The sequence below is a fragment of the Barbus barbus genome, assembly GCF_936440315.1.
Source record: "Barbus barbus genome assembly, chromosome: 45".
In the NCBI taxonomy this organism is placed as follows: domain Eukaryota; kingdom Metazoa; phylum Chordata; class Actinopteri; order Cypriniformes; family Cyprinidae; genus Barbus; species Barbus barbus.
The window spans coordinates 25,666,213-25,680,114 of NC_136723.1; the positions used below are offsets into that span (position 1 = coordinate 25,666,213).

A 13,902-nucleotide genomic window follows, 5' to 3' on the forward strand; every position below is an offset into this window, starting at 1 on the left:
TTGGATGGAGCGGGAGTACATTAGTGAAAAATAAATGTATTTAAATGTATTTGAAATACATTTATTTCACACCAAGTATGCTACAAATACATGTTTATATTTATGTACTTAATAAAATGTCCTGCAGTTGTAATTTTAGTATACTGAAGTGCTTACTTAAAGTCTGCTAAAACGTATTTTGTGCTTAATGCACTTTAATTGTGTGAAAGTAGTGCTGAAGTCCAGTTAAAGATGTATATCTGATTGTGCTAAAGTGGAACTATTGCAAGTATACTTCAGGTATTTTGCATTTGAAGTCTAATATTATTCAATCCTCATTAAAAGTGACATTAAAACACATTTTAGACTTAATATTAAGAAAAGTGCATTGTGCATAAGTAAAATGCCAAGGAAAGTTTAATTATAATTTTTATATCAGTAAGTCTCGAGTTATCTGTCAGTAAATATGTTAATAGATTTGAACTATACTTAGTATGAAATAAATGTATTTTAAATATATTACTTTTTTACTAGGGTAAATGAACAGCAAATTTAAATTTTGGGGTGAACTATCCGTTTAAGATTTCTATATGCAAATGAGTGTTTAAAGTTACCTTGGTATTGGCCATGTCCACAATATACTGATCTCCTTTGATGCACTCGAGGACCTGGAATCCGTCGCGGTCCAGCACTTTGGCCTGCGAGTTTCCGGCCACCACCAGAATAACGTCACCGGTGATGCTGTACTGCAGAGACCTGATCTGATGACTGCAACACACACACACACACAATTATAATTAAAATATTAAAATCTTTATATTAAAAATAATTAAATATAAAGTTGGTTTATATATATATTCACCCCAAAATAAGAATAAATAAAATGTTGTTATCTTGCTTTATAAGAACTATTAATGGTAATAAGATAATGGTAATAAGGCTGTATTTTCTTCAAATAGACAGGCTAGTTAATACTTAAATAATATTTTATTGTATTACTTTGGTGTGATATATATGGTATGATATTCTATTCCTATAATAATGAATCATATTTATTAAAAAATTATTTCATTCTAACAATGTACTTACTTTTCATGAAAATAATGTCAAATATATTATTGGTCTTAAAAATGTTATAGTTCATCCCGACATTTAACTTTTCTTTCATTCTCATAACTTTAATGCACTAACTTTTTATTTAAATAAATTATAAACTACACTACAAACACTCCCATGATGCATAAATACAATCAAAATAATATATCATTATTTTTGCATTGCTTCACTGTCATTAAAAAAACAAAAGCAAAAAGTATTAAAGCTGTATTTCTTTGTTGTGACCCATGTGTGTGCTAATACAGTACAAGCACAAGAGAACAGCGTAATCTGTGCAAACCGAGTCCAGTTGGAAGCGATTCATCATCTCTGCGCTGTTTGAGAGAGAATTGAGCACAATTAGAGTCAGATTGAGCGCTGCGGTCCTGGAGAGGCTGTAAACGGTGTCAATGACTCTGTGAGAGCACAGAGAAGAAGAAAACACGGCCATCGTGTCAATTCCTGTTACCCTCTGCGGGTCAGCGGCTTTATGGGCTCCACATGTGTTTTCTTTGGCCGCTCTGCTGGTAAAAAGATGCCACCGTACCTGGGCTGATGAACTCGTTAATGTTGCGTGGCGCTTTAGTAAACCGCACTCGGGCTCAGTCAATTACAGTTCAACATCTCGAGACAATTGGCTTCCACTTTCAGGAGGATTTCAAGGAAAAAGACAAGAACAACAATACCCAGCATCTGGCTGCATTTAGCTGATTGGACCAGAGATCCAGGGCCTGTTTAAAAATAGCCTTGGTATGGAAAATGTGATTTCAATTTTATTTTTGCAATAAATTAATAATAATATTAAACTTTATTTTATATAGCACCTTTAAAAGTAGCGTCTCAAAGCGCTTTACATACAAATACAAATATGAAGTAAAAAAGATACGCACAAAAGTACAAGCAGTAAAAAACAAATAAAACAATACAAGGACAAAATTAAAAACACAAAGTAATCACATAAATCACATAAAAGTGACCCTAAAAAAATAGGTTTTAAGGGACGATTTAAAACCACTAAGAGATTCTGCATTTCTGATCTTAGAGGGAAGGGAATTCCACAATTTAGCAGCCAATGAAGAGAAAGCCCGATCAGCCATAGCTTTAATAATAGGAATAACATGTGCTTAATTATCATTAACAACAAGAAATGTAAAAAAAAAAAAATAAATACATCTCAAAAATAGGATTCATTTTCTACATGTAAAATATAATTAGATTTCATGACTGTAAAACATTATAAATGCTACAAATGTTTATCTACATCAGCATAAGAAATGTATCAAATATTACCATAATGTTTATTTTTTACACTACTATTTAAATAATTTTGATATTATATTTTAATATATTTTTTGCATTCAATTAATGGGAATTTGAGCATGAAATGTAATTAATTAAAATTAATAATGACAAAATGCAAAAGAAATCCCTTTTTCTGCATGTAAAATATTTTTATTTTATATTATGCATCTCTATAAAGTTATTTTAATGTCTTATTAGATTTTCATTCCTTTAATTCATTTATTAATTATAAACACTACATATGTTTATCTACATCAGCATAAATGCATCAAATAATACCAGAATGTTTTTTAACATTATATAGAATAAGACCTTACAGAACAAGACTCAATGACTCAATGACTCACTCAAGATTGACTCGTTTCATTACTGGATGAATCAGTGTTTTTAACAGCCGTTTTTCGCTAAAATAAAAGATGTGCACACAGCAGTTGATAGGTGGAACTGAAATTAGAATTTTACAACAAGTATCCGATTCCTGACCTTAAGTATCTAATTCTGGAATTGAATTCCGATTCCCAACCCTAGAAAAGCCCAAACAGAAACGGCCAGCATCTGGCTGCGTTCATCTGCTTTGACTGGAGACGGAGGCGTAACGCAGGACACTCACCATTCACATGGCTGCAGGGATCGGAAGGCATGCAGCGCCACGTCCATCCCGGCGAAATCCCAGAACTTCACGTCGTAGTCGTAGCCTCCGGTGACCAGACGAGCGCCGGACGGATCCAGAGCCAAGGCTGAAACCTGAACAAGCAGAGAGCTTCATTACATGCTCTCTTGGGCTTAAAAGACGAGTAATACTCAGCAATATTATCCAGAACATTTGGACCGAACTGAGCTGAATAAGGACATTATTGTCTTCTGTGCAGCTGCTTTGAAAATTGATCTGAAATTATTTTTCATTTGGTAATCTTTGGTCTTTATTCTATGAATCTATTAATCTATAGAGGCGAGCTGACTGATGTTATCATGTACGCTGCTCTTTGCAGAATTACTGTACTGTAGACTGCGATGGAAACGCAGACATCAACAGTCATAAATCAACAAAAAAAGTTCCTGGGGAAATTGTTCCAAGTAATTTCAGTGGAAAAGCAGCTTATATTTACAAATATTGTAAACAAATGTGACTTGAGTTTTAGGGAAGAAGTCTGGAGATCTAACAGTTGTTTTTGTGGACAATGAAGTCCAAACTGAAGAGAAGGAAAAGCTGGTTTAGAAATTAAACAGGTCACTTTTGATTTTCCTGCATTGGAGGAAACACAGAGCTCATGAGCGGCTCAGATGATGTAATCCTGACACTTACGCTTTTAGAGCCGTGCTGAAGCGTGATCTCATGAGTGTCTGGGATCTTCTTCACTGGGTTCTGTCACAGAAACACAAACAAACACAAACATCTTCAGTGACTCTGGTGATGTTTTATTTCAGCAGGACAGCTCTCATTTAACACACTGCCAGAACATCAGAGCGGCTCTTCTCCAATCACACGCACGCAGGGCGTCAGCTGATTACGCCACACCTGGGCCTGATGGGATACATTTAGCCGAGCGGTCCGACGCCATACACATCTATCAAAGCAGCCCACGGCGGCCCTCAAACACCACAGGCCTGAGAAAACAGAGACGCCTGCACACCGTCACAGAGAGACCACCACATTTACAACACACACACACTCACACACACACTCACACACACTCACACACACACACTCTCTCACAAACACAAACACACACACACACACACTCACACACACACTCACACACACTCACACACACACACTCTCTCACAAACACAAACACACACACTCACACACACACTCACACACACTCACACACACACACTCTCTCACAAACACAAACACACACACACACACACCCACTCTCTCACAAACACACACACACACACTCACATACACACACACACACTCACACACACACACACACACACTCTCTCACAAACACACACACACACACACACACACTCTCTCACAAACACACACACACACTCTCACAAACACACACACACACACACACGCAAAAGTAATGCATTACAATATTGCGTTACTCTCTAAAAAAGTAACTAATTACGTTACTTAGCTACTTTTTATGCAAAGTAATGCGTTTCGTTACTTTTGCGTTACTTTTTAAATATGAGCAGGGCTTAATTGTTTTTAATACCAGAAGTTCTAATTATTGCAAATATAAAAGCCCTTCCACACTAAAGAGTGTAATGAATGAACCTCAGGCTGAAGGAAGAGTAGACTGACGTCTGTACAGCAGAACGCAGGAGAAGAAGTTCAACACTCTTCAGCAATAAAACACAATCAAGCACAAATGTTAGTTTATCTAAAGTCATTTTTGCTTATCAATATGATTGAACTGGATCATCAAAGATCAGCAGCAAACACATCGGTTAATAAAATGGGATTAGATACATTTGTGTTGTTTAACATTTAATTATTGCAGGATTGCATCATATTCTGAGATTGCATTTCACTGTTTTAATTCATTTTGATGAATACTAAATCTGTTTTTTGCGAGTGAGATGAATTAATGCACATTCACATTTAATCTAGATCTACAGTAACATGTTCACGCAGCGCACTGTCAGTCAATACATGGGGAAACAAAGTAACTCAGATATTTTCTTCTAAATTAAAAAGTAATGCATTACTTTACTAGTTACTTGAAAAAAGTGTAACTAGTAAAAAAAATAATGTTTATTTTTTACAATAAAATTTAAATAATGTTTAATATACATTTTGATAGTATTATATTGTGATATATATATATTTTTAATAATACTTTTTCTTTTACATTAACGGAAACTTGGTGATTAAATGTGCTTTATTATAATAATAATGACAAAATGCAAAAAAGTGAATGTTTTTTTTTTAAAAGCATTAATTTTGCTAATGTAAAATATTATTTTTATTTATAATATAATTTATAATACATTTTTATTCTTGTTAGATTTCCATTCATATAAAAAATGTATTATAACACACAGATAAGCATAAAGACATCAAATATTACCATAATGTTTGTTTTTTTTCCAAAATTTAAGCAATATATACAATATATATATATATATATTTTTTTTTATGTATACCTTTTTAATGTTATGTCTAATATTATTCACTTTAGAATATGTTTGCATTAAATTAGTGAGTATATTATATAGTATTTTTTCGTTTGATTTTAAAATGTAATCTGACCATCAGATGTTTCATGAGAGTCATCCAAACTAAAGAACAGAATTCTCTAAAGCCATCAACACCATGTCTGAGGGAATATGACAGCATATGAAGCTCTTATGAAGCCTAATAAGTCTTTCATATTTGTAGTGATGCCTAATGGCAGTGTGTCCCTCTAGTGGCATCAGCGACACATTACGCACACACACACACACACACACACACACTGCACACACACACACACACACACTGCACACACACACACACTATACACACACACACACACACTACACACACACACTACACACACTACACACACACACACACTACACACACACACTACACACACACACTACACACACACACACACTGCACACACACACACTACACACACACACACACACACTACACACACACACTACACACACTACACACACACACACACACACACACACACACACACACACACACACACACTGCACACACACACACTATACACACACACACACACACTACACACACACACACTACACACACACACACACACACACACACACTACACACACTACACACATAACACACACACAAAACATCATTAAATCAATGACACTGCAAAAATGGTTTTAAAAATAGACTTTATATGTAAAATGTCATTTTTTAATTTTATATTCTAGTTCATTATATTTTCATTGGAAACATTAATTATAAATACTATGTTCATCTACATCAGCATAAATTAAATGCATCAAATATTACCATATTTTTTACAATACAATTTAAATAATATATTTAATACTGTATATATTTTGATAACATTTATTTATAATATGTTTTTAATATTTTTTGCATTAAATATATTATACATTAAATAATGACAAAAGGCAAAAAAAGTAATGTCAGAAAAATAGTATTACTTTTCTTAAACATATTTTACTATATAGTTATTTTTATTTTCATGAGATTATTATTATATTATTACTATAAACATTAATTAAATTAAAGGCATTCAATTTGATCATAATGTTTATTTTTTACAATACAATTTAAATCTAATGTATATTTTGATAATATTATATCATAATATAAGTTTTTAATATTTGTATTTATTATTGCATTAAATTAATGCTAATTTGGGGATAAAATGTGGTTATTTATAATTAACAAAAACAAAATGAAAAAAATACTTTTTTTTTTTATTTTCTTCAAGTGAAATATATTTCTTTACTATATAGTTATTTTTATTATTTCATTACAATAAAACATTAACCATCTACATCATCATAAAGGCATCAAATATTACCATGTTTATTTTTTACAATACAATTTCAATAATATATATATATATAAATACAGTATAATATAGATAACAGATGAAAACAGATAAAATGATGTTATTTCATGTTGAATGTATCTGCAGTTGTAAATATGCTTTATGGGACTGAAAGATGAAAATACACTCACGTCATCATCATCGTCATCATCATCTTCATCATCGTCATCATCATCGTCATCATCAGCTGTGCTGAGCTTGTATCCGGGTGGCAGCGGCGGCCCGACCATGCCATCATCATCATCATCCTCATCATCCTCATCATCATCATCATCCTCCATCTGAGCGCTGAGCGCAGGAGGAAGTGGAGGACCGATCACAGAGTTCTGCTTCCTGTTCACACAAACACAGTCGCTGTTTCTTAAGATCTGGCATGATTATCTTTGTGATATACTAGATCCACAAGGGAATGATTATTCTGACTGTGATTCCATGCTTAAACACAATTTCTCTCAATGTTATGGTCTTGTTCACTGAATTAAATAATGTCGTTATCATTTGAAGAGATTGAAAAAGGAGCACAATTTCTCGGTTGAAGACAACTGTATTTATGACCCAAAATGTAGTAATAAAATGATTAGAAATGCGTTTCAGTCAAAAATAATAATAATTACTCCGAGGGGAAATTGTGTTGGAATGCTTTAATTCTGATAATAATTTGGAATTATTTTACCGTACATTTCTGGCATATACGGTATAAACTTCATTTCCTGTAAAGCTGCTTTGCATTGATTTCTATCGTCAAAAGTGCTTCAAACTTGAATTCAATTAGATTCATTGGTAAAAAAGCATGGCTCTTACCTTATAAATTACATTTAAAAATCTTGCATAATATATACCCCACTAATGAGATTTGGTCGTCCTCATTACAATCAGAATTTCAGTATTCATTTTGGTCAGACTTAAAATTCCTTGCTTCAAAACCCAATTTATACATGTATAATATATATATATATAATCTGTTATTTATCATAACATAGAATTGATAGCAAATGTATTTATTTGATCAGGAACACGTTATATTGATAAATGTACATTTTCTTCAACATCATTTTCTTTGTGACTTTAACTACCTGGTTATAACACTAAAAAATATTAACACCAAGGAAATAAAAGTGTCAAACTTGTGAAAGTGTATAATGATCTGCAGAACATTACGTAACTTGATTTACTACCTCTCTACTTTTCGTTTTATGTATTTACATTTAGTCCTTTAGCAGACGCTTTTATCCAAAAGAGGACAATAGAAGCAATCAAATCAATAAAACATTAACACACTACACTAGCAAGGACTGCTTAGATTATATAATAAATGAAGAGAAAACAGATAGAATACAAAAAGAAGAGAGAAGCTGGTGTTTTTAAACAAAACAAGCCGTTCGTAAATGAATAGAGTGCAAGTCTAAAAGGGGCACGTTCTTATTTATTGATCTATTTTTATTCATCATAATGTCATCCACTGTTGAAGTTTGTTGTTTATATGCTGCTGACCGTACCTGGACGTGGACGTGGACGTGGACGGCTTGTCTCTCTGAGAGCCGCTGCTGGCCTCGACTGCCTGGATCTGACGCTCCTCTGTGACAGTACAAACTCAAAGTCAACAGCATTCATCAGACTCACAGCGCCTCCCGTCTAGAGCTGAAATAACAGAGTAATGACCTAAGACATGCTGGCTCCTCTCGATGGCCGTCCTCCTCGTCTGCTCAAACATGGCCTCCAGGTCAAAGGTTCGAGCTTTCTTCCCTGAGCATGAAACAAACGCATTCAAACTGAACATGTGACACAGAAAACACACACAGAGCTCCAGAAACACTCACCAAACCCAGAGAAGCCCATGACAGACGAGATGTCTGCGTCTCCACTGCAGTCTCCTGTGATCAGACCGAAACCACCTTCACATTACTGCTCTCAAACCATTCATCATCACATACAAAACAGACCTGTTCCTTTACATTATATCTGTGTGCTGTGCATATTCATACAGAAAGACACACATACAGTATACATTTAGAAAATATTCACATTTATATTCATAGAAATTAGATTATATATAAATATATTTAATATATAAACATATTCTTCTGAAATATATACATGCATGTGTGTTTATATATACATAATAAATATACACAACACACACCTATATATTATGTAAACAAAAACATTTATTTTGGATGCGATTAATCGTTTGACGGCAGTAGTTTACATACAATTAATCATATATTGTTGGTAGTAAAAATAATAAAATATATCATGAAAAATTATATTTTAAAAGGGAAATTAGAATTTCATTTTCAAAATATCTGTTATTGGAATTATTACAGATTTTCTGTTATTGTTTTCATTCATATTATTACATTAACAATGAATAATAATAAATAAATTAATACACTACACACAGTACACTATACTCTATACAGTAGTAGTAGTACACTATACTCTATACAGTAGTAGTAGTACTCTATACAGCAGTAGTAGTAGTACACTGTACTCTATGCAGTAGTAGTAGTACACTATACTCTATACAGTAGTAGTAGTACACTATACTCTATGCAGTAGTAGTAGTACTCTATACAGTAGTAGTAGTACACTATAGTACACTATACAGTAGTAGTAGTAGTACACTATACTCTATACAGTAGTAGTATACTATACTCTATACAGTAGTAGTAGTACACTATACTCTATACAGTAGTAGTAGTACACTATACTCTATACAGTAGTAGTAGTAGTACACTATACTCTATACAGTAGTAGTAGTACACTATACTCTATACAGTAGTAGTAGTACACTATACTCTATACAGTAGTAGTATACTATACTCTATACAGTAGTAGTAGTAGTAGTACACTATACTCTATACAGTAGTAGTAGTACTCTACTCTATACAGTAGTAGTAGTACACTATACTCTATACAGTAGTAGTACTCTATACTCTATACAGTAGTAGTAGTAGTAGTACACTACTAAATACAGTAGTAGTAGTACACTATAGTATATACAGTAGTAGTAGTAGTACACTATACTCTATACAGTAGTAGTAGTACACTATACTCTATACAGTAGTAGTAGTAGTACACTATACTCTATACAGTAGTAGTAGTACACTATACTCTATACAGTAGTAGTAGTACTCTACTCTATACAGTAGTAGTAGTACACTATACTCTATACAGTAGTAGTACTCTATACTCTATACAGTAGTAGTAGTAGTAGTACACTACTAAATACAGTAGTAGTAGTACACTATAGTATATACAGTAGTAGTAGTAGTACACTATACTCTATACAGTAGTAGTAGTACACTATACTCTATACAGTAGTAGTAGTACTCTATACTCTATACAGTAGTAGTAGTAGTAGTACACTACTAAATACAGTAGTAGTAGTACACTATAGTATATACAGTAGTAGTAGTAGTACACTATACTCTATGCAGTAGTAGTACTCTATACAGTAGTAGTAGTACACTATAGTATATACAGTAGTAGTAGTAGTGCACTATACTCTATGCAGTAGTAGTAGTAGTAGTAGTACACTATAGTATATACAGTAGTAGTAGTACACTATAGTATATACAGTAGTAGTAGTAGTACACTATACTCTATGCAGTAGTAGTACTCTATACAGTAGTAGTAGTACACTATAGTATATACAGTAGTAGTAGTAGTACACTATACTCTATGCAGTAGTAGTACTCTATACAGTAGTAGTAGTACACTATAGTATATACAGTAGTAGTACACTATACTCTATACAGTAGTAGTAGTACACTATACTCTATACAGTAGTAGTAGTACACTATACTATATACAGTAGTAGTAGTAGTAGTACACTATACTCTATGCAGTAGTAGTAGTAGTACTCTATACAGTAGTAGTAGTACACTATAGTATATACAGTAGTAGTAGTACACTATACTCTATGCAGTAGTAGTAGTAGTACTCTATACAGTAGTAGTAGTACACTATAGTATATACAGTAGTAGTAGTACACTATACTCTATGCAGTAGTAGTAGTAGTACTCTATACAGTAGTAGTAGTACACTATAGTATATACAGTAGTAGTAGTAGTAGTAGTACACTATACTCTATGCAGTAGTAGTAGTAGTACTCTATACAGTAGTAGTAGTACACTATAGTATATACAGTAGTAGTAGTACACTACAGTACTAGCATGGTGCAGGTATAAAGCAGAGGGGCCCCTGGAAGCCAAACACGAGGCCAGTCGCGTCACTATGAACTCTAAATGCTCTGATATTCTGGTTATTATTGAAGAATCACGTGTGCAGGAGTCTGTGATTATTATAATAACTGTAACTGACCTCATTCTGACCACATACACTTCACGAATAATAAACTAAAGTCCAAACTCACCAGCATCGCTCGTCTGATCAGCCATGACAATATCATCACACACTTCCGGGACGCTCAGTGTCAAAATAAAAGTCTTCAATACCAGGACAATGACGTCATCGCGACCTACAATAATCTCGGCTACTTTTTTTTGGACAAAATCAATGTTGAGTGGATTTGATGTAAAGATATACTTCAGTGATTATGGATTTGAAAAAGATAGCTAAAGCGTATTTCATACAGTTGTTCATGTTAATGGGGAAATATCATATTCATAAAATGAGGCGTTCAGGCTCCAAAACAAACTTTTTCATTTTATAAACGATATCAAGCTGTATTATAAAGCCCACTAGAACTCATAATATTATAAGCAGGTATGCTATTGTATAAAGTGACGGTTCATTGTTACGGTTTCATTATATTAATGTTGTTCATCTTTTTCTATTTCTCTTTTAAATCTGAATATTTCTCATATTGTTCTGATTTATGGCATAAAAATGAAAGCAAAACTTTGACAAATTTTCCTACCAAACAAATGTGTGTTTGTTTACTCATACACAATAATAATTATAAAATAAAAGTAAAAAATAATTTTATTAGAAATAAACATGACTATTCAAAATCAATTATGCTGTTTATGAATCTTATAATATAAATACATGACTGTACTAAAACTAATCTGAAGACAATTAAAAAATAGATAATGTTATACTTTGTTCAAGCTGATGATGTTCAGAGCTTATGATTAAAAAATGGGAGACATGAGATCTTCAGGTTCATATTAATGCCTGTGGCACATTTTATTAAAGGATTTTCAGTAAACATGCAAAATGAAGATGTTTCTGGAAGACTGTGCGTTCTGCAATGATTCCCAACAGCCAGCTGTGCAACATCCTTCACTGCTGCTCAGACACCATCCTCTCGATGGCAGCCCAGTCCAGTTTGCTCAGGACACTGCCGGAGCTTTGAGAAAGAGCATCCAGATCCAGATCCTCGTCCAGCGTCTCACAGCTCTGGACAAAACATGAGCGTCACAGAAGAACACGCCAGTCAAAACTGACCGGAGACAACTTTTACAATCAACCACAACCACTGGCATTTGCTTACATATTTATTTCATATATTTTGTGCTAAATTCGGCACAATGCATGAAATGGAAACATTTATGTTAAAATTGTCCCTTTTCAAATAAATAAAAATAATAATAAATATAGATTTTTTTGTGTATAAATCAAATTTAATAACAATTAAGAATAAATTAATAAATTAAGAATTTTATATATTTATTTATTTTTTAGCATTTAGATTTTTGAAGGGACTGATTTGTACTAGACAATATTCAAAATATTTATATAGAAATAAATGGTACTTTATTTATTGGGTAACACTTTAGAATAGGGAACACTTATTCACTATTAACTATGACTTTTCATATGGGTCACCATATTTGGCTGAATGTCACTTCACAATAATGTATAATGAATGTAGAATAAGGCATTAATATGTGCTTAATTTCTACTAATAAATGGCTAATATTCTAGTGATATGCATGCTAATAAGCAACTAGTTAAGAGACCCTAAAATAAAGTGTTACCATTTATTTATTTATTCCTTAAATGCTACATAACATTTTTTTAGATTATTTTTCTAATATTTTCTATATTATATATAGAAGTAAATGGTGCATTATTCAGTTTCATTTATATATAAAATAATGTAAAATACATGTAAGTTTAAGTGAAAAAAGGGTAATTTATATATGTATATATTATTTATATATATTATTTAGAACTGCGAAGCGATTTCATAATCCTAGATAATATACACAATATTCATATAGAAATAAATGCTGCATTATTTAATTATTTAACTTAAACACTACATTAATTTTAAATATGAACGTTTATTTTCTAATATTTTATTATTTTATACAGAAATAAATGCAGCATTATTTACAATATTAATTTCTACATAAAATAAAAAAACACATTTTAAAAACACAAAAATCATATTTAAAAAAAATCTATGTAATGTTTAGCTAAAATATTTAGTAATTTATATAGGAATACACATATATATGAATTATAATATGTATATTATTAATCATTATATATAATTATAATGAATAATTATTAATAAATATAATCATTAAAATGCAATCTCTAGTTGCTTAGGTTTTAATATTTGCATATACATGTATAACTGCTAAAGACCGCTTCATCACGGCTGATTTGTAGATTGCATCCAAACAGTTGCTCTGTATTTTCCTGTTTATTTTTCATATTTCCCTTTCATTTCCAGTTTAGGTCATTTTTGGCCATATATCCTTTTCTAATTTTTTACATTTTGTGTTCATATACTGTAGCAAGCAACAAAAAGGTAACACATTTTGTATCATTGTGATTAAGTAAAAAAGAAATAAACACAAATAAAGAAACTTGTTCTAAAGTGCCAGAAGAGCAGCAGACTAGGTCTAGTTAGGCAGGTTAGTGTGTGTCACCGGTCTGATGTCCTGATCGTCTTCTTCTGGACTCGGCGTGTCTCTCAGATCCTTCTCCTTCACTGCAGACGAGAGAGATCCATCCGTCATCCACACACAACACACATCCTTGCTTAACTATACCCGTTATCTTCTTTATTGTGTAC

General features: G+C 32.4%; 2 protein-coding genes across 3 annotated transcripts in view; both read right to left on the reverse strand.

The window, feature by feature from the left end:
* Positions 1–11,323, reverse strand: part of wdr70 (WD repeat domain 70) — an 86,708-nt gene extending 75,385 nt beyond the window's left edge. The window contains exons 1-8 of one of the 2 annotated variants that reach the window (XM_079408217.1): positions 11,278–11,323; positions 8,717–8,770; positions 8,559–8,642; positions 8,396–8,474; positions 7,031–7,232; positions 3,680–3,739; positions 2,987–3,120; positions 594–747 (exon numbers count right to left, since the gene is read on the reverse strand). In XM_079408217.1, the coding sequence (XP_079264343.1) occupies positions 594–747; positions 2,987–3,120; positions 3,680–3,739; positions 7,031–7,232; positions 8,396–8,474; positions 8,559–8,642; positions 8,717–8,770; positions 11,278–11,302 (792 nt within the window). In that variant the 5' untranslated portion in view covers positions 11,303–11,323. Of the gene's footprint in view, positions 1–593; positions 748–2,986; positions 3,121–3,679; positions 3,740–7,026; positions 7,233–8,395; positions 8,475–8,558; positions 8,643–8,716; positions 8,771–11,277 lie in introns of both variants that reach the window. The other variant, XM_079408218.1, reaches the window with a different exon arrangement.
* A 510-nt stretch (positions 11,324–11,833) lies between these two features.
* Positions 11,834–13,902, reverse strand: part of cplane1 (ciliogenesis and planar polarity effector 1) — a 52,302-nt gene continuing 50,233 nt past the window's right edge. The window contains exons 53-54 of the mRNA XM_079407590.1: positions 13,757–13,818; positions 11,834–12,269 (exon numbers count right to left, since the gene is read on the reverse strand). Coding sequence (XP_079263716.1) covers positions 12,153–12,269; positions 13,757–13,818 — 179 coding nt within the window. The 3' untranslated portion in view covers positions 11,834–12,152. The remainder of the gene's footprint in view (positions 12,270–13,756; positions 13,819–13,902) is intronic.